This window comes from Bombus affinis, chromosome 5 (assembly GCF_024516045.1).
Source record: "Bombus affinis isolate iyBomAffi1 chromosome 5, iyBomAffi1.2, whole genome shotgun sequence".
NCBI lineage: Eukaryota > Metazoa > Arthropoda > Insecta > Hymenoptera > Apidae > Bombus > Bombus affinis.
Window position 1 is genome coordinate 11708857 of NC_066348.1, and position 17579 is coordinate 11726435.

Genomic DNA, 17579 nt, shown 5'->3' on the forward strand with positions numbered 1-17579 from the left:
TAGTTATATATTATAGAACATATAATAAATTATATCTATACGTGGTTGTTTTGAAATATTAATTAAGTATATCAAATTGTGAAGTAAAAATAGTGTTAACGATGTATAAATATTATGGTGTAGTATTTTTATAGCTTTTATGAAACGAAATAATATAATTCCTTTTGTCAATTTTGTTGACTAGATAAAATATTGCACTCATTTTCATGCTGTAAAAAGGTGAGGATTAATTGCATCTGTCAAAAATAAGAGATCAGCCAAAACAATTACATACAAAAATCTTAACCTCAAACCTTCGAAAAATAGTCAATTCTTTTTAAAAGATTAAGTATTACAAATTTATAATTCTAATTTTGTTATACGCACACGCACACATTCCTACTTTATATTTGAAATTTATCTAAAAGCGATTATATAAAATTATATGAATAAGCTTAAATAAATGACTTGATTTAATAATGGAAGCAAAGGCATATGATTTAGAAAAACAGCAGGTATTATTTACAAATAGCGAACATGTAAATAATTTATTTAATAAACAATTTTCTATTATACACAATGAATGCTATACACTGCCTGAACCAACAACAATGTTTAAAGATTGTCCATGGACAATCGATGAATTACAAGGGATAAAAAGTGAATTGAATGCTATAAAGAATTGTTTAAATAATTATGATCTTGATCAATGGCAATTACATACAAGAGAAAGGAACAGTGCACAAAAAGTTATCACGCAATTGAGAACCCATATTCAACCAGAACTTTTAACTCAAGCATGGTGTAAATTCTATGAAATAGTATCGTCGTTTCCTTTAATACCAGTGGATTACATTCGTAAAAATGATACATGCTTTAGATCTGTCCATTTATGCGAAGCACCTGGAGCTTTCATTACATCTTTAAATCATTGGTTAAAAACAAATGTTCCTGATATTAAATGGGACTGGCTTGCTATGACCTTAAATCCATATTATGAGGGTAATTCAGCATCTACAATGATTGATGATGATAGATTCATAAGACATACATTAGACCATTGGTTTTTTGGAGAAGATAATACTGGAAATCTTTTGAATTTAAAGAACTTAAACGAACTTGTAAAATTATCAGAATCACATTGTAATATATTCTTAATTACTGCTGATGGTAGTGTGGACTGTACAGATGTTCCAGCAGAACAAGAAAATGTTCTACTACATTTGCATTATTGTGAAACTGTAGCTGCCTTACAATTATTATCTATTGGAGGCAGTTTTTTATTAAAAATTTTTACTATTTTCGAGTGTAATACAGTTTGCCTGATTTACCTATTATCTTGTTGCTTTACTAATGTCAGTATAATAAAGCCAGCAACAAGCAAAGAAGGAAATTCAGAAATGTATGTTGTATGTACAAACTTTAAGGGACCAACATTCATCTCACCTTATTTAGAAAAATTTAGAGAACATTATGAATATGGTCCTAAACAAGCAATTTTTAATAAATGTGATATTCCATGTACATTTATGGAAAGAATTATACAATGCAGTGAATTTTTTAAATTTCAACAATGCCTAGTCATAGCAAATAATATTATTTCATTTAACTCTAATAATTCTGAAATGTTACAAAACATAAAACAAATTCAATGTATGGTTGCTGATAGATATATAAAAATTTATAACATAAAAAAATTAAAAATGGGGCAAATCATAGGAAATGCTATTATATCGTCCAATTATATCAATACCAATCAACACAAAAAATCATTACAAGGGTCATATAATGAACGTTGTGAAAGACAACATTTGGCACCTTTAGGTCAAATAGCAAGTTTTTGTAACGATTTTAATAAAATTGAGATCCATGTATCATCTGATGAAATCATAAATGTAAGCTACCTTTTATCATTTCTTAGTACATTATACTTTCTGAATATAAATTCTTTTCACAATGTAAATTAAACTCTTATTTCTTATAGTACAACTTCACTGAGTTCCCAGAGGAGTTACAAATTCATTCTGGAAAAGTATTTCATAAAATAGGTAGTTCTAAATTTTGTAACAAAATTGCTTTAAAAATAAAAAATGGTGTTGATGATATTCTTATTAAAATGAATTTCAAAATACAATTTCCTTCTCTAGAAAGTATAGAAAAAGTGAAAACTGAAATGCTTTGTGAACCAAGACATGAAGTTTTAATTTTTCAATATACAGATATTTATGATAGCCACAAAATAATCATAGAAATGCACAATGCATTACAAAAACTTGAAATTGGAACAACATTAGTTTTAATTGGCTATTCATTGCTTACTCATCTTAGTATTGAACTGCTTTATCTTATAAGTTATGCTTTTAAATCATTGAAAGTTACAGTTTGTGATGATATAGGATTGAAAATCACACTATATCATTATAATTATAATCTTAAAGTATTACAATTCTTAGATGAAATTAATGCTGCTTCTTTTGAAGCTCAAAAACAAGAGAAAGCTATTTTGGAAATAATTTCTTCATCAGCATTCTATAAAGGTAAAACAAACTATATTAATGTATCCCAACTATAGTCTTACAATATTATATTTCATATTATTTGCATTTCTAGGATGTAATTTGTGCTTCTCAGCAGAACACCTTAATCATTGGATACTAAAAACATATTTTAATTACATATTACATACGTTGAAAAAAGATAAAAATTGAAACAGCATTTCATAAAGTCAACATATTCCATAAAATACCAAAGTTGTATCAAATTTTTTATGTAATAAAATATGAACATATATCTGCTTATAGTGAATGCTTCCTTTCCATAGCCATAATATAAAATTTTAAAATTAATTTGATATTATATAGTGATGAACCTATATAAATATGCAGTGTGAATATAACAAATTTATAATTATGTATAAATTTCAATTTTAATTTCTAAACATATTATTTAAAACAACAATCAGATTCGAAATGAAAATCCTTGGTTGCCTCTTCTAAAAAAATGTTATATGGTAATATATTTATTAAACATAATTTTATTTTTTATGATACGACCTTTTAGATCAGTATAAGTGTTTACTATGATATTTGGTGAAATCTACAATTATGTTCGTTTATTTTCAACTCAACATATTGTACCAAAAGTGTGTATTGTTGGTGCTGGGCCAGCAGGATTTTATGCTGCACAACAGTTATTAAAGGTATGTATAACATTCAATATATTAGAATAATATTGTAATAATATAATGTTGATACAGACAAACGCTAATGTAAAAGTGGATATATTAGAGAAGTTACCAGTACCATATGGTCTAGTACGTTTTGGTGTAGCACCAGATCATCCAGAAGTGAAGAATGTTATTCATACTTTTGAGAAAACTGCATCTAACCCACGTTTTCAATTTATAGGAAATGTCAATGTAGGAAAAGATGTTACTATAAAGGAATTGCAAGAAATTTATCATGCAGTTTTATTAGTATGTATAATAAAAATACAATTATTCTTATTTAACTTAATAGTTAATATTAACAATTACTTGCTAATATTTTAGACATATGGTGCAGAAGAGGATAAATTATTGAATATACCTGGAGAAAATTTAAATAATATAGTATCAGGACGACGATTTGTTGGTTGGTATAATGGAGTACCAGCAGATAGTAACCTAAATATTAATTTAAATGTAGAAGAAGCTGTTGTGTTGGGACAAGGTAATGTTGCTATAGATATTGCAAGAATTTTACTAACACCAGTAGATAAATTAAAGGTATGTTTTAAGTTTTCCATAAAATGTATTTTATAATATATTTTTAATTTATTTATAAGTCTGCCTTTTTAGAATACTGATATAACATCATTTGCATTGGAAAAATTATCACAAAGTAAAATACGTAAAGTATCATTAATAGGAAGAAGAGGTCCATTACAAGCGGCGTTTACAATTGCAGAACTCAGGGAAATATTAAAATTAGACGGCTGTAGAAGTTATTGGCGTGCAGATGATTTTATAAATGTAAAACAAGTAATTAACACTTTAGCAAGACCACGGAAAAGATTAACTGAACTCATGATAGAATATTTAGAAAAAACATCCTTAAATACAGGAACAATGACAAAAGAATTATATCCAATATTTTTAAGAAGTCCCATAGAATTTTTAGGTTTGGATAGTATACATAGTATTAAACTATCAATAAATAAACTTGAAGGTAATGACATACATGCACAATTTGCTGTACCTACTGGATTATTCGAAGAAATTGAATGTGGTATAGCATTTCGTAGCATTGGTTATAAGTCTGTTCAAATAGATACATCAATACCATTTGACACAGAAATTGGTCGTATTAAAAATATAGCAGGTAAAGTTCAAGATAAACTTTATACTGCAGGTTGGGCTGGAACAGGTCCTGTAGGAGTTATATTATCAACAATGACAAATGCATTTCAAATTGGTATATTAATGAATAAAGAATTATCAATTACAGAAAATAAACCAGGTTTTATAGGTTTATCTAAAATACTGGAGCAAAAAGGAATACCCATAGTTTTATATAATGATTGGAAAAAGATTGATAAAGTAGAATGTGAAAGGGGAAAAACATTAGGGAAGCCAAGGGAAAAGATAGTTGATATAAATGAAATGTTGGAGATCGCCTTAAGATAATAAATGTAACATATGTATGATAATTATTTACAAAAGAAAAAACTTCTTTTCTTTTTTAATAATTTTCAATATGCTTACTTATTAATTTTATTCTATTTTTTGAATTTCAATTATTTTACTTTAATAAAAAAGCTTTAGATTAAAGATTTTGTACCTATAAATATAATTATATAGTATTATTTTAATTGTAAGCAATTCATTATAATAACTTAATTATTTATACTATAAATATATTTTTACAAACATGTTTCAAATAAATAAATTTTTGATGTTTTAAATATTTTATTTAGTTACATAGTGTAAATGTAAACAAAAAATAGTGTAAATGTAAACCACATACATTATTTAATATAAATCAAAATTATTTTGGTTACATACAAGCTGAACCAGCTAAATTTAATCACCTAAATATTTGATTTGTTTATTATTAAATGAAAAATCCCCTGAGGATAAAGTTACAATATTTCCAGAGCTACATGCAACAATAGAAATTAGTATTTTTCATGATCATTTTTTTTATGAAATTTCAGTCTCCATAATTTTTTTAAATAAATATTTATTTGCGATATATTAATAAGTATACCGTTCCCCTCATTTAATCTTGAAATATTTGCGTCTGAAATATACATATATAATGTTTAATTATGCTCGATCAACAGGTGGTAAAATTAAACAATATAAATTTTTTTGTTCCTAGGCAAAATTTTTTAACTTTTGAGAGCTCAAACGAAAGTTATTAACAGAAAGTTAATAACAGAAAGTATTAACAGAAATGGGTACGGAGATCGCTGATAAGCATTGGAGAAATTCAGTCAAATTTTGTACGTTTCACAAATTACTGCTTTTGGCGGTTAAAATGCCGAACTATACGCACATTTCTTCTTCCATTGTTTTGAAAGAAAAAACAAAATATACATTCGTTCATAGTGTTGGTACCGGAGCATAGAGTGTATAGAAGTACCCAAAAACAGACAGTGTGGGATTGGATAGTAAAAAGAATAACTAACAAGATTTTTAAATGACTTTAAAGTATTCTGATTTATTGAAACTCTAGCGGTGAAGTGATGGAACTAATCTCTTTATGATGAAATTAAAAAATGTAATCACGGTTTACAACGCGAATTCTGAGCTATTCAGGATCTAAGCTTTAACTCTGAGAAATCTTAGTCAATAGCGCTAATAGCAAGCAAAAATTTTAACTGATAAAAGTGGTAGATGGCATCACAATGCTCTTCCTGTTTTTTATTTAAAATTTTATAAACAGTAATTTAAAAAAATATATATTTATTTTATGCTATATTCAACACAAAAACCACATTAATTATCCTGTGTCGTGTCGTTTTTTGCAAAGGAGGAATAAAAACTATTACTTCAAATTCGAAAATTCTGTACTGGAAGACACTTTGTTACGTTGATGACAAGTTTAAAAACTTCGTATTAAGTAATAAGTTACAATATTAATAAAAAATTATTAATAAAAAGCAAAATCTGTGTTGCCGTAATACATATCTATGCATAGAGTTCTAAATGGGGAATAGATTAACCTATACTATAAAAATAATAAATTTAAGAAAACTCGCAATATAAAATATTTGATTATTGTTATGTATCACAAAATGAATTTACGAGAACCAAAAAAAAAACGACGTGTAAAATTAACAAAACAATTACCACTTCCTATTGCGATAGGTAATCAGGATGAATGGACTACATATACTGCACATCTCACCGATTTAGGATCTTGTATAATTGATCCAAATGAAATTGTTGCAGTACATTCTATGGTAATCATCATCTACAAATAAATATCTATACATGTATTATATTTCCTATATTTAATATTATTATTATATTTAATATTATTATCTATATAGGGCTTTTTTGGAAAAGGTTCTTTGTCACGTGGCTTTCCTTCATTTGGCAAAACACAATATGGAACTCCTCCAGTTATAAGAAACAGACAATGGCTTCGTAGACAGGAATGGTTAAAACAATTTAATGAACTTAGCATGGAACCTAATAGCACAGAAACAAATTCAGAAGAAAACAAGTGTGATATTATTATTATGAACAGTTATTCTACAAGTCCCAATGATGATGATGTAGAATTATTATCAGTGAAAATCAGTCCAACAAAACAAAATACTCCAGATATAATTGAAATAGATACAAACTCTACTCATTTAGATAAAAAACACAAAAAAGATCAACAAACTGATGAAGAGTTAGAAGTAGATGGTACAATTTCAAATTCCACAAAAGAGGATGATGCATTAATTATTATAGAAAACAAATCTAACAAACAGTGTAACAATATTGATAATAATCAAAAAGGATCCATTGAAAATGAAGAGAAGTCTCCTTCAGGTTTTAGTTTAAAAGAAAATGATATATGTTTTACTGAAAATAATTTAGATGTTCAAAAAAAATTACTTGTCTTACCAGATAGTGACTCGGAAACTGAAAATTATTTACAAAAAATTAAACCTAAAATTGAATGTGAAAGTTTTCCTATTCAAGAAACTCTTCATCTTACATTTGAAGAAACATTTTTTCTTTTGTATGGTTTAGGTTGTTTAAATTTAATAGACTTTGATGGTAATTTATTAGATATTGATAGTGCTTGGCATATTTTCTGCAAAACTGATAAAAATTTTATATCAAAATATGTTGTATATCATTACTTTCGAAGCAAAGGATGGGTAGTAAAACCTGGACTTAAATATGGTGGAGATTTTTGTAAGTACCGTACTCTTTTTATTATTAGTTATAAATTTTGAATAATTCCTCAAATAGATCTTATGACATGAGCATTTTTTAATATTTTAGTATTATATAAACAAGGACCACCATTTTATCATGCATCTTACATTGTAATAATAGACACTTTGGATAGTGATACCTTAATCACAGATCAAGATAAATGTATGCATAAATTAACATGGAATAGTTTATTAGGACTGGAAAGATTATCAGAAACTGCTGCAAAGGTAATTCAGTAACAATATTTTATATATGTTTATTTCAATATCATTTGTAAATTTAACACATTTTATATTCTATATTCTATTTTTAATATAGGAAATATTATTTGCACAAGTTTTGTGGCCATCTTCAGCTTTGCAAACATCTGATTCATTAAATGTGGATATGCTTCCTGAATTTTCTGTGAGAGAATTATTATGGCGAAGATGGAATCCTAAACATAAAGATATAGAAGAGGAAGATGATGATTCATGTTGATTTGATATTTAACATGTTTATTATTGTTGTAAATGTATACATGTATAAATTTAGAACCATTATTTTTCTATATATTTACGCTTAATTATTATTTCTTTTTAAGTAAAACAATTCATACTTATCATTACACACTGATCAAATAAAGATAATAATGCTAATATATACATATATATATATATATATATATATGTACATTGCTTGGAGCTCATATTATGTTATGTTTACTTATGATGATGATTGGTATCTGCTGCTTTTTGATCTTTTAGCAATACCAGTTCTCCGGTATTCACTTCTTTCATCTAAATATTCTTGTGTACATTGTGCTTTAAAATCTGGATCATTATACCATTGTGATAAACAATCTTTTAATGCAGAATTTTCCTTTTGACATTGGAAAGTCATAAGAATACTAGTATTTTTACAGCATTCTGAAAACCCTACAATTCAAATATAGGAACAATAGTACATGTCAAAAAATACATATAATAATTAATAAAAAAAATTAACTATTACGTTCAACTTCCGCAACACATTTTTCGGTTTTTGCTTTATCTCGCATTCTTTGTGGTATAAGAATGTCTTTTTCTACCTTTCTTAAATATTTATCATCAGGGTCTCCTGAAAAACATGTTTATATTAAATGCATTGATATGCACCTGAAATAAATATAGTAATTCAGAAAATATATTCATTTCTATCAAATTTTTATTTTAATAGAAGTATAAAAAACTAAATATATAACCTTATCTGTTTATACATGGAATTAGAAGTTATACATATTTATTTTTATACTAATCACTACTAATTGTAGCAATTTAAAATTTACCTAAATTAAGCGGCCCTCCTCCGTATTTAACACGAGATGCAGTTTGAACATCAGTCATTATTGTTAAACTCAAAATATTACTATTAACATCTATGAACAACACTACATAAGTATAAATGTTAGTTCCTCCAACAGACTGCGCTCATGAGTGTGCAGATTTGAGAGTTGTCAATGCATTGGTATATAAAAGGAATGCTTGCTTAATGCTACGAATGATTTATAAATCGTACTATTTTTAATCAAAAATATAATATAATAGGTAAGTAAATAAACATAATATTGTATAACCTAAATAAATGTAATTCTTCTTGGATATATTATTAACAGAAGTTAACCTCGTTAATAATCGGTTTGTGTTAGATTTTATAGCCAATTTAATGATTAGAATCTTATATATTTCAAATTCCAAATTAATTATTATACAATGTTTTTAGAGTTGTTCCAAAAATACAAAATAGATAGTCATGGATCGATTATTGAGACTAGGAGGTGCTATGCCAGGTCTTAGCCAAGGACCTCCACCGTCAGATGCTCCAGTTGTTGATACTGCAGAGCAGGTAGAATTTACTCAATCTTTAAAATTATTCAATTTTTTACTTTGATTGCTAATTTTATCGACAATTTTTATTTCAATCACAATAAGATATTTTATAATTATGACTTCTTGCTTTTTAAGTTATCTCAACAAGAAATTATAGATCATAAAAATACATCATATAGATACATTTGTTTCAGAAGTTCATGTGTGTAATGCCAGGTTAATAGCATATTTTGTATTTGTTAATGTATCACTTTTGTTATGTTATTATTGTTAGGTGTACATATCGTCATTAGCCCTTTTAAAAATGCTTAAGCATGGACGGGCTGGTGTACCTATGGAAGTAATGGGTTTAATGCTTGGTGAATTTGTTGATGATTACACTGTACGTGTTATCGATGTATTTGCTATGCCTCAAACAGGAACAGTAAGAATCCAAATTTTGTATAATATTTTGTTAAAATACATGTTGAAATTATATCTTTTTAACATTTAATTTAATATTATTATAATAATATTTATATTAGGGAGTCAGTGTGGAAGCAGTTGACCCAGTATTTCAAGCGAAAATGTTGGACATGCTGAAACAAACTGGTCGGCCAGAGATGGTAGTAGGATGGTATCATTCACATCCAGGATTTGGATGCTGGCTCTCTGGTGTAGATATTAACACACAACAATCATTTGAAGCTCTTAGTGAAAGAGCAGTGGCTGTTGTTATTGATCCTATACAATCAGTAAAAGGAAAAGTTGTTATCGATGCATTTAGATTAATTACTCCTAACACTATGGTAATTAACAAATTAAAAATGGAAATTTTCATTTTAAATAAATTCACGTATATTCGCTGATATTATATGCAAAATTGCAGGTTTTAGGACAAGAACCTCGTCAAACTACATCTAATTTAGGTCATTTACAAAAGCCATCAGTTCAAGCATTGATTCATGGCTTAAATCGCCATTATTATAGCATTAGCATTAACTATCGTAAAAATGAATTAGAACAGAAAATGCTATTAAATTTACATAAGAAAACATGGATGGATGGTCTTACACTTGCTGAATATTCAGAACACAGCAAACTTAATGAAAATATTGTATCTGAAATGCTTGAACTTGCTAAAAATTATAACAAGGTATTGTATTAATATATAATATTGCACATTTTCTAAGTCCGAAATTAAAATCTCACATCATATATACTAACTTGAGAATTTATTCTTGTAGGCATTAGAAGATGAAGAAAAAATGACACCTGAACAATTAGCTATAAAAAATGTGGGTAAACAAGATCCAAAACGACATTTAGAGGAGAAAGTGGATACACTTATGTCTACGAACATTGTTCAATGTCTGGGAGCTATGCTTGATTCAGTTGTATTCAAATAACTATTTCTTATAATACCATTTGCAATATTATAAAAAAATATACATCTTTTTAAAATATACGTGTTTATAATTTACAATCAAGGGATATATATAATACATATAAATTTTTATACTGCTTATTTTTGTATTAAAAAATGCTAACAATAGACAAGTAGATTTTTACACTATTATTCAAAATGTATGACAGTCACTCGGATATTACACATAATCTATTACTTTTTGATAAAGTATGATAAAATATGTTATATATAAACATCTAAATAGGACTGAAATAATAAACGGGAATGCACTTCATAATAAAAAATGTAAATATTGCGCATTAGTGCACGATATTAAATGTATAACATAAAAAATGCTATTACAGTAGATAAATCATAATGAATCTTTTTATACTTGCAAAATATCTCGATACTTTACAAATGTAATTCACTTATTCTATGTACATTTATTGATACCAAATATCGTATCAATATACATTTTTATTATTTGTAAAATTTATAATACTTGACTAACAATGAAATTTATTTATTCTTATTAGTAATGTACTATTACTGAATTCTTTAATATAATCTAAAAGATTACTAAATGTAACTGACTTGAATCATGGTCTGTACAAGTTTAGAGAACATATAAAATATTTTTTTCAATTTAATAATAAATTGAATTACATCTATGCATCTGTATATGTATATATATATATATTATATATATTGCAGAAAATGGATATTCTTTTTACAATCTGGACGTTGTAAAATATGTGTACATTTTTTGAAAATTATCTTTGTATAAGAAACTTATATTCTTTTTCATAACGTATTATAACGTTCTCCTTGTACTTATAAAAAATTATGGTACTTATATTTTAATAAGGATATATTTAAAAAATTATTTCAAAAATTATTTCAACTTGAAACTGTTACTTCTTGATCTTGATCTTTATCTTTTTTCTTCTTCTTCTTCTTTTTTTCCTCTTTTGCTGGCGATTCCTGTTAATAATAATATTAAGTATTTGAATCTTTTTTAAATTTTAAATATGGAAATTAAATGTAAGTTATTTTACCTCAATTGTACCTTCTGTAACCATAGGTTCATCAGCTTCTGATTCTACTTTTTCCTTTTTTCTTTTCTTTTTCTTTTCCTTTTTATCTTTCTTTTTTTCTTTTGGTGATGTCAATTCTGAATCTTCAACCTTTTCTTCTTTTATTGTTACTTCGTCTGTTGGTTCTGAAACAGTTTCTTCCCATTTTCGTTTCTTAGACATAGGATCGGTATCTCCATTTTCCTCAGTCTAAATCCATGAGTTATTAAATGTACAACTTTTATACCAGATATATTTACATAAAGAAATGCAAAAAGAAAATGATAATTACTTTAATTGTAGGTGTAGAGTAATCTGCATAATTTGCTAACCAGTCTGCAGGTGTGTTTTCATTCGGTTTTCCATATTTATCTAATTTTCCCTCGATTATCATACGTTTTTTTATAGAAGCTTTTGGTCCCAAACCCCATTTTCTTGGATATGCATCTCTTTCCATGATGACTCTTTTAATTTTAGCAGCTACACCATGATCACAAGCTGTCATTGTAGGAGATGTCATTAAAGCTATAGCTGTAATTAAAAAAATGAAAAAAATGATAATTTTAAAACGTTTATTTATAAGTAAAGATAAGATGATAACCAAATAGTCTGATATATTAAGATCACATATCAACACATAAATTGCTGTAATAAATAGCGTACTGTCTATGTTAGTTTGATATATTACTTACCAAGTGCTACAGCTTCACCTTTTGTAGTCACTATTACAATTTCTTGATTTAATTCTATACCATCATCATACATTAAAATACCGGGTAACATAATTTTAGCTCCATAACAAATAGCATTTACCTATTAATATAATTATGTAATATTATAAAAAAAGATATCACATATAAAGGTAGTCTTTACATATAGATAATAAATACATACTGCGCTATCTTTTACAATAATTCTTTTATGATTTACTAGAAGAGCTTCTAGTGGCTTAATTACTCTTCTCAAGTAAGACTCATCTCCATGATTTTCATATAACCATTGAGCATCAAGTATATCATGCATAGTAACCATTCCATCATTTTCAGATTGAACACCTGAACGATTTCTACGTAATTCTTGCATTTGACAACCAGTGCCTAAGAAGAGGCCAAGGTGAACACAAATAGTTCTAATATATGAACCAGCCTCACAACTAACTCTGAACACTCCCATATTACGTTCTTCATCATAGTCAACAAACCAGCTATCATAAACTGTTCTGACACGAAGCTGACGCTTCACTGCAGATATAAGTGGAGGTCGTTGAAATAGTGCACCACGTAATTTTTCTAATGCTTGACTTACCTATATAATTCTTTTATTAATAACAATATCTTGTATTTAAAATATTTTAAATTTAACATATATTTACCTTCTGAAGACTCTCTGGAGCAGAATGTAATTTAAAAACTGCAATATATTCCTTTCCAGCAGACTGCTGTGATTTAGCTAATCTAGTTGCTCTATCAATACATACTATTAAGCAGCCAGATACTTTTGGATCTAGAGTACCAGAGTGGCCAGTTTTTTCTACTTTTAAAATTCTTTTTATCCATGCAACAACTTCATGTGATGATGGATTACATGGTTTGTCAAGATTAATGCATCCAGATTTTATATATTCGGATAAAGTACGATGTAATGGTGTTGAGCCACTAGTTAAGGGTGTAAAATGTTTCGTACGAGTAAGCATTTTATTAAAATTCTGAAATAGTAACATTTATGTTGAATCGACTGTGTTAAAAATTACTTTAAAATCATAAAATGAATTAAATTTTGTTACATACTTTAAAGAGAAGAGGCCAATCTTTATATTCCAGTTTTACAATCTCACTTGAAGGTTCAAGTTGACATTTCATTGTTGCTTGAATCTCTCCAAGAGACTTCTTCTTGCTTTTCTTCTTGTTTTTATCTAAATAACAAAAATAAGAGTTATAACCTACGAAATTACCATTATTGCACTAATGGACATTATGTTGTGATATAACTATACATCAATAGAAAATTAATTTTGACATAAAATAAATGTATGGAATACGCATTTAGAATAATACCTTCAATCAAACAATTATTAAATACTAAAACACGTGTTTGCCGCTAAATTTCCAATTGATATTTATAACAGAAGGTAAATATATTTACTTATTTTTATATATATGATAAAGATATTGACTCAAATTAAGAGGTAGAATATAATAAATATAACACTAAATAAGATAATATACGAATAAAATTAAAAATAATTACCGCTTTCTGCCATTTTGATATATCTAACTGAAAACAGCACGTGTATTTCAACGAACTAAAGCGACCCCAAACATACAGGAGCAATGAGTCCAGTTATATTATTTCATGGGTTATGTATACCTTAGATATGCTACGTTATGTGCTGTTTGAATAACATGAAGACATTTTTAAGCCCACTGTAATATTAAGTGTTGCATATCAGTGAAAATAAATTATATAAACAAATTCTATAAAAATATAATATATAATAATAGGGGATGATATACAATAGAATTTTTAATTCGAAAAGATGCTTGATTGACACTCATCTTTGGCATTCTCTGTACACCAATTATGTTTAAATTCGACTATTCTCCGATATTAGCAAAAATATCTTTCCAATTTTATAATTTGAAATATGAATATCGCAAAATATATTAACAGATTGTATCTTATGATTTTGTAATTCAATTCGAATACTTAAATCAAATTAGATAATGAAACTGTCGACGACTTGTCTTCTGTATTCTATATCCTATGATTGTTTTGTATTCTATATCGTAACACGACACTGTTGGCTACTGTTATGTTTAGTTTTCGCGGTAAGCTAGAGATGGGTGAAACAGAATAAAAAGAGCAGTGAATATAAAAAATATTCCCATGCCGATGATCACTGCATCATGTTTGTGGAAAACTTAGAAAGAGGATTTTACCGCTTAATAAAACATGATGTGAGTTATTTTTCGAATCTTTCGATTATAAAATTTGTCATGTTTACATAGGTTACAACTTTTCTTAAAATTATAAGTATATTTTTAAATTACTGTACAATTTATTTAAGTTAATTTTGAAATTATTATTATGTTTTTTCTTTAATTTTTATTCACTTGTTGAATGACAAAGTGATTATATATATATTATAAATAAATATACATTATATATTATTATCATAATTATATATACATCAGATTATTTGTTATGAAATAAGATACTAACATTAGTTCTTTATTGTAGAGGTGTTTACTGTTGGTTAACTTTGATGTTGATGCCATTTGTGCCTGTAGAATTTTACAACAACTTTTTAAATATGATAACATGATATATACCCTTGTACCTATTCAAGGTATTCAGGACATGGTTCGTGCCTTTGAAGAGAATTGTGAAGAGGTAATAAAAATTTAAAAAACATATGTACATATATTTCTGTGCCAAATCTTATTAATATTTATTTTTTATTTAGGTAAAGAATGTTATTTTTATAAATTGTGGGGGTACATTAGACTTAGTAGAACTGTTACAACCTATAGAATCTGTGATATTTTATATCGTTGATAGCCATAGGCCTTATGATTTATGTAATGTATATTCAGAAGATCAAGTACGTATACTTGGTAAACCAGATGAAGATGATGAAATTCCAGAATATAATGATGTCTTTAGAGATGATTCTGTAAGCAATTTGTTTCAATTTTATATGACCAGCTAATTTAACAATAAAAAAATTGGAGAAATTTTCCTTTGTAAATTTAGTCTGATGAAAATGAAACAGACGAAGAATCAGAAAATAATGGATCTCAGACAAAAAGGCGAAGGTTAAATGAAGAAGATATTATTAGAAGAACCAAACGAAGAGAATGGACTGAGAAAAGAGCAACTATTTTGTTCAATTATACACAGTACAGTTACTATAGCAAATCAGTATGAGTTATCAAAAAAATATATAAATATCATTATTATAATATGGAATATAAGAATTTAAATATATTTTGTGTTTCTGTAGAGTGCAATGCTTATATTTGAAATGGCATGGAATATGACAAAAGATAATTTGGATATGGTTTGGTGGGCTATAATTGGTTCCACAGAACAAGCTATTCTTGGTAAAGTAGAATCAAGGTTAAGTGTTCTTGAAGAAGGTTCTCTTCAAGCCCATGTATCTAGATTAACTCATAAAGGAGCTGAAGTTGATAAGCATGAACAGCGACAAAGTACAGTTAAAATTACTTATGATAAAGAGTATCCTTTTAACTCAATTTTATGAAGCTTATGTATGATAAAATACAAACTTTATTTTCTTACATAGAAATGTAGCCTCTTACTTGTGTTATATCGCCATTGGACTGTAGAAGCTAGTTTAAGACACTCCGTACCAACAGCAGTTTCGTTACGACTTTGGTCTCTTCGAGGAGAACAACGATTGAAGGGATTATTGGCAGACATGGGTTTGCCTCTAGCGCAATCAAAGCAACGATTTTCAGCAATGGATCTTGCACTTAGGCAAGAACTTAAACAAATGGTAGAAAAATTAGCAGGAAAATATAAAGTAGATACTATAATTGGGACAAGTTTTACACTGCAGTATGGTTACAAGTTTAAATATTGTGCTTCAGATATAGTTTATGCTATGCTTGCTGTAATGGAATCTTCTGTAAGTATCTAACACTTATGTTTCTGTTTGTTTAATTTTGTGTATATTTTAATACATCGATTTTTTAAATGTTTCAGTCAAAGACAAAATTACCACAAGGATGTTTTTTAGATGCATTGGACTGTTTATCCCGTACGAAAAAAGATATTTTAGAAAGTGGTATAGAAAAAGCAAAACTTATGCTTAAAACTATTTTTAAGACTGCGCAGAGTATTTTACAATTGAAGGAAATAAAAAACATTGGTTCATTTCTTTACATAATTATTCCAGAGGGAAGTGCTGACAATCTTATATTTGCGCATCCATATCCATTAATAATGTTAGCTCAGTTTACTCTAAAGGCTTATGTAGAATCTTCAAAAAACAGGCGGGCACCGGAATTGCCACTTATAGCTTCTTCAGTGTATGACGCAGAAGAGAAAATGTGTATAATGATTGGCATACCACCAGTGTGTGAAGATCAACCAAGAAGGTAATTATAAGTAATTTATTGAAATCCATTATGGAAATATTTTAAGTAGATTTAATATTATTCGATGTATAATATTAATATTTATCGTAGTTTATTTGGAAGAGCCTTTGAGCAAGCAGCGAAAAATACAAATTCTTACATAGAAGCGGATTACTTTGACTCTACAAGTAAGGATAACTTATGACATTTTTAGCATTTATTTTTCTACATACATACTAATATTCTATATTTCAGTAATAAGACTGAAAATCGAAGAAAGACCAAGATTTTTGGATGCTTTAGCATCTCTTCTAGCTTAAAATTTTAGTAATTTATTTAACATATAAAATAGAAATTTTCTCTTCACACATATTTATTTCCTTTTTTTTAAATAATACGAAGTAACAATAACGCGTGAAACTTTTTTAAAAATACGACAGGATCGATTAAGTACATTTTATTTTTTATGACATATTGTAACTGACAAATGTAAGTTAGTAATATTTTCATTTACGTACGAAATAACTGATAACAAAATTTATTGGATGATAAAGCAAATATTGTATAATGTAAATGATATGTAATAATTATAATTTTTATATAAGAACAAAATTAACTTAAAAAATGTATGAATAAATTTATTCAATTTTTCACATTTATTTATTTTTTAATTTATAAAATAATTGTAATCAAGGCATGAGATTAACGATTATTACTTATATGGAGAACAGAGTTAATAACAAGCACTTGCTA

The 17579-nt window shown here is 27.1% G+C and overlaps 7 protein-coding genes and 1 long non-coding RNA gene across 9 annotated transcripts; 5 read left to right on the forward strand and 3 right to left on the reverse strand.

The window, feature by feature from the left end:
• The first annotated feature begins 51 nt into the window (after positions 1 to 51).
• Positions 52 to 6359, forward strand: LOC126916837 (NADPH:adrenodoxin oxidoreductase, mitochondrial). Its single transcript, XM_050723059.1, has 6 exons — positions 52 to 219; positions 3040 to 3178; positions 3236 to 3454; positions 3530 to 3745; positions 3818 to 4650; positions 5343 to 6359. The coding sequence occupies exons 2-5, from the start codon at positions 3059 to 3061 to the stop codon at positions 4643 to 4645; spliced, it is 1383 nt and encodes a 460-aa protein (XP_050579016.1). The 5' UTR covers positions 52 to 219; positions 3040 to 3058; the 3' UTR covers positions 4646 to 4650; positions 5343 to 6359.
• LOC126916827 (cap-specific mRNA (nucleoside-2'-O-)-methyltransferase 2) lies at positions 219 to 2769 on the forward strand. Its single transcript, XM_050723036.1, has 3 exons — positions 219 to 1874; positions 1964 to 2516; positions 2590 to 2769. The coding sequence occupies exons 1-3, from the start codon at positions 459 to 461 to the stop codon at positions 2685 to 2687; spliced, it is 2067 nt and encodes a 688-aa protein (XP_050578993.1). The 5' UTR covers positions 219 to 458; the 3' UTR covers positions 2688 to 2769.
• Positions 4903 to 5667, reverse strand: LOC126916855 (uncharacterized). Its single transcript, XR_007710745.1, has 2 exons — positions 5520 to 5667; positions 4903 to 5261 (listed from the first exon to the last, which is right to left on the reverse strand). It is a non-coding gene; the product is annotated as an uncharacterized LOC126916855 (long non-coding RNA).
• Positions 6250 to 7960, forward strand: LOC126916838 (tRNA-splicing endonuclease subunit Sen2). Its single transcript, XM_050723060.1, has 4 exons — positions 6250 to 6429; positions 6520 to 7384; positions 7475 to 7635; positions 7727 to 7960. The coding sequence occupies exons 1-4, from the start codon at positions 6250 to 6252 to the stop codon at positions 7886 to 7888; spliced, it is 1368 nt and encodes a 455-aa protein (XP_050579017.1). The 3' UTR covers positions 7889 to 7960.
• Positions 7640 to 8849, reverse strand: LOC126916852 (COX assembly mitochondrial protein homolog). 2 transcript variants are annotated; one of them, XM_050723085.1, is made up of 4 exons: positions 8715 to 8849; positions 8402 to 8506; positions 8082 to 8325; positions 7640 to 7844 (listed from the first exon to the last, which is right to left on the reverse strand). In XM_050723085.1, the coding sequence occupies exons 1-3, from the start codon at positions 8770 to 8772 to the stop codon at positions 8114 to 8116; spliced, it is 375 nt and encodes a 124-aa protein (XP_050579042.1). In that variant the 5' UTR covers positions 8773 to 8849; the 3' UTR covers positions 7640 to 7844; positions 8082 to 8113. The 2 variants fall into 2 exon arrangements, with proteins under 2 accessions (XP_050579042.1, XP_050579040.1); XM_050723083.1 differs by having other exon boundaries at positions 7640 to 8325.
• On the forward strand, positions 8833 to 10700 carry LOC126916844 (26S proteasome non-ATPase regulatory subunit 14). The gene is made up of 6 exons (XM_050723070.1): positions 8833 to 8973; positions 9149 to 9271; positions 9530 to 9679; positions 9780 to 10043; positions 10124 to 10390; positions 10482 to 10700. The coding sequence occupies exons 2-6, from the start codon at positions 9179 to 9181 to the stop codon at positions 10641 to 10643; spliced, it is 936 nt and encodes a 311-aa protein (XP_050579027.1). The 5' UTR covers positions 8833 to 8973; positions 9149 to 9178; the 3' UTR covers positions 10644 to 10700.
• Positions 10701 to 10795: 95 nt separating this feature from the next.
• On the reverse strand, positions 10796 to 14088 carry LOC126916833 (H/ACA ribonucleoprotein complex subunit 4). Its single transcript, XM_050723049.1, has 8 exons — positions 13969 to 14088; positions 13509 to 13633; positions 13094 to 13426; positions 12616 to 13026; positions 12414 to 12534; positions 12014 to 12252; positions 11704 to 11931; positions 10796 to 11629 (listed from the first exon to the last, which is right to left on the reverse strand). Exons 1-8 carry the CDS (start codon positions 13979 to 13981, stop codon positions 11546 to 11548), a joined length of 1554 nt encoding a protein of 517 aa, XP_050579006.1. The 5' UTR covers positions 13982 to 14088; the 3' UTR covers positions 10796 to 11545.
• Positions 14089 to 14500: 412 nt separating this feature from the next.
• LOC126916830 (cell division control protein 45 homolog) lies at positions 14501 to 17481 on the forward strand. Its single transcript, XM_050723043.1, has 9 exons — positions 14501 to 14678; positions 14962 to 15114; positions 15188 to 15397; positions 15478 to 15645; positions 15728 to 15963; positions 16039 to 16375; positions 16453 to 16847; positions 16938 to 17014; positions 17082 to 17481. Exons 1-9 carry the CDS (start codon positions 14628 to 14630, stop codon positions 17144 to 17146), a joined length of 1692 nt encoding a protein of 563 aa, XP_050579000.1. The 5' UTR covers positions 14501 to 14627; the 3' UTR covers positions 17147 to 17481.
• Positions 17482 to 17579: the final 98 nt, after the last annotated feature.

What these genes read in the sequence shown, in the direction of transcription:
- LOC126916827 (XM_050723036.1), top strand. Translation starts at nt 459, where the DNA reads ATGGAAGCAAAGGCATATGATTTAGAAAAACAGCAGGTATTATTTACA. An exon ending in CATCTGATGAAATCATAAAT is followed by an intron (nt 1,875 to 1,963) that starts GTAAGCTACCTT and finishes TATTTCTTATAG; the next exon opens with TACAACTTCACTGAGTTCCC. An exon ending in TTCATCAGCATTCTATAAAG is followed by an intron (nt 2,517 to 2,589) that starts GTAAAACAAACT and finishes TTGCATTTCTAG; the next exon opens with GATGTAATTTGTGCTTCTCA.
- LOC126916837 (XM_050723059.1), top strand. Translation starts at nt 3,059, where the DNA reads ATGATATTTGGTGAAATCTACAATTATGTTCGTTTATTTTCAACTCAA. An exon ending in TTTATCATGCAGTTTTATTA is followed by an intron (nt 3,455 to 3,529) that starts GTATGTATAATA and finishes CTAATATTTTAG; the next exon opens with ACATATGGTGCAGAAGAGGA. An exon ending in CACCAGTAGATAAATTAAAG is followed by an intron (nt 3,746 to 3,817) that starts GTATGTTTTAAG and finishes CTGCCTTTTTAG; the next exon opens with AATACTGATATAACATCATT.
- LOC126916838 (XM_050723060.1), top strand. Translation starts at nt 6,250, where the DNA reads ATGTATCACAAAATGAATTTACGAGAACCAAAAAAAAAACGACGTGTA. An exon ending in TAAATATGGTGGAGATTTTT is followed by an intron (nt 7,385 to 7,474) that starts GTAAGTACCGTA and finishes TTAATATTTTAG; the next exon opens with TATTATATAAACAAGGACCA. An exon ending in TATCAGAAACTGCTGCAAAG is followed by an intron (nt 7,636 to 7,726) that starts GTAATTCAGTAA and finishes TTTTTAATATAG; the next exon opens with GAAATATTATTTGCACAAGT.
- LOC126916852 (XM_050723085.1), bottom strand. Translation starts at nt 8,772, where the DNA reads ATGACTGATGTTCAAACTGCATCTCGTGTTAAATACGGAGGAGGGCCG. An exon ending in AGGAGGGCCGCTTAATTTAG is followed by an intron (nt 8,507 to 8,714) that starts GTAAATTTTAAA and finishes CATGTTTTTCAG; the next exon opens with GAGACCCTGATGATAAATAT. An exon ending in ATGTGTTGCGGAAGTTGAAC is followed by an intron (nt 8,326 to 8,401) that starts GTAATAGTTAAT and finishes TTTGAATTGTAG; the next exon opens with GGTTTTCAGAATGCTGTAAA.
- LOC126916844 (XM_050723070.1), top strand. Translation starts at nt 9,179, where the DNA reads ATGGATCGATTATTGAGACTAGGAGGTGCTATGCCAGGTCTTAGCCAA. An exon ending in TTGTTGATACTGCAGAGCAG is followed by an intron (nt 9,272 to 9,529) that starts GTAGAATTTACT and finishes TATTATTGTTAG; the next exon opens with GTGTACATATCGTCATTAGC. An exon ending in TTGCTAAAAATTATAACAAG is followed by an intron (nt 10,391 to 10,481) that starts GTATTGTATTAA and finishes TTATTCTTGTAG; the next exon opens with GCATTAGAAGATGAAGAAAA.
- LOC126916833 (XM_050723049.1), bottom strand. An exon ending in ATTGGCCTCTTCTCTTTAAA is followed by an intron (nt 13,427 to 13,508) that starts GTATGTAACAAA and finishes TTACTATTTCAG; the next exon opens with AATTTTAATAAAATGCTTAC. An exon ending in CTCCAGAGAGTCTTCAGAAG is followed by an intron (nt 13,027 to 13,093) that starts GTAAATATATGT and finishes AGAATTATATAG; the next exon opens with GTAAGTCAAGCATTAGAAAA.
- LOC126916830 (XM_050723043.1), top strand. Translation starts at nt 14,628, where the DNA reads ATGTTTGTGGAAAACTTAGAAAGAGGATTTTACCGCTTAATAAAACAT. An exon ending in ACAGTTACTATAGCAAATCA is followed by an intron (nt 15,646 to 15,727) that starts GTATGAGTTATC and finishes GTGTTTCTGTAG; the next exon opens with AGTGCAATGCTTATATTTGA. An exon ending in GGATTACTTTGACTCTACAA is followed by an intron (nt 17,015 to 17,081) that starts GTAAGGATAACT and finishes TCTATATTTCAG; the next exon opens with TAATAAGACTGAAAATCGAA.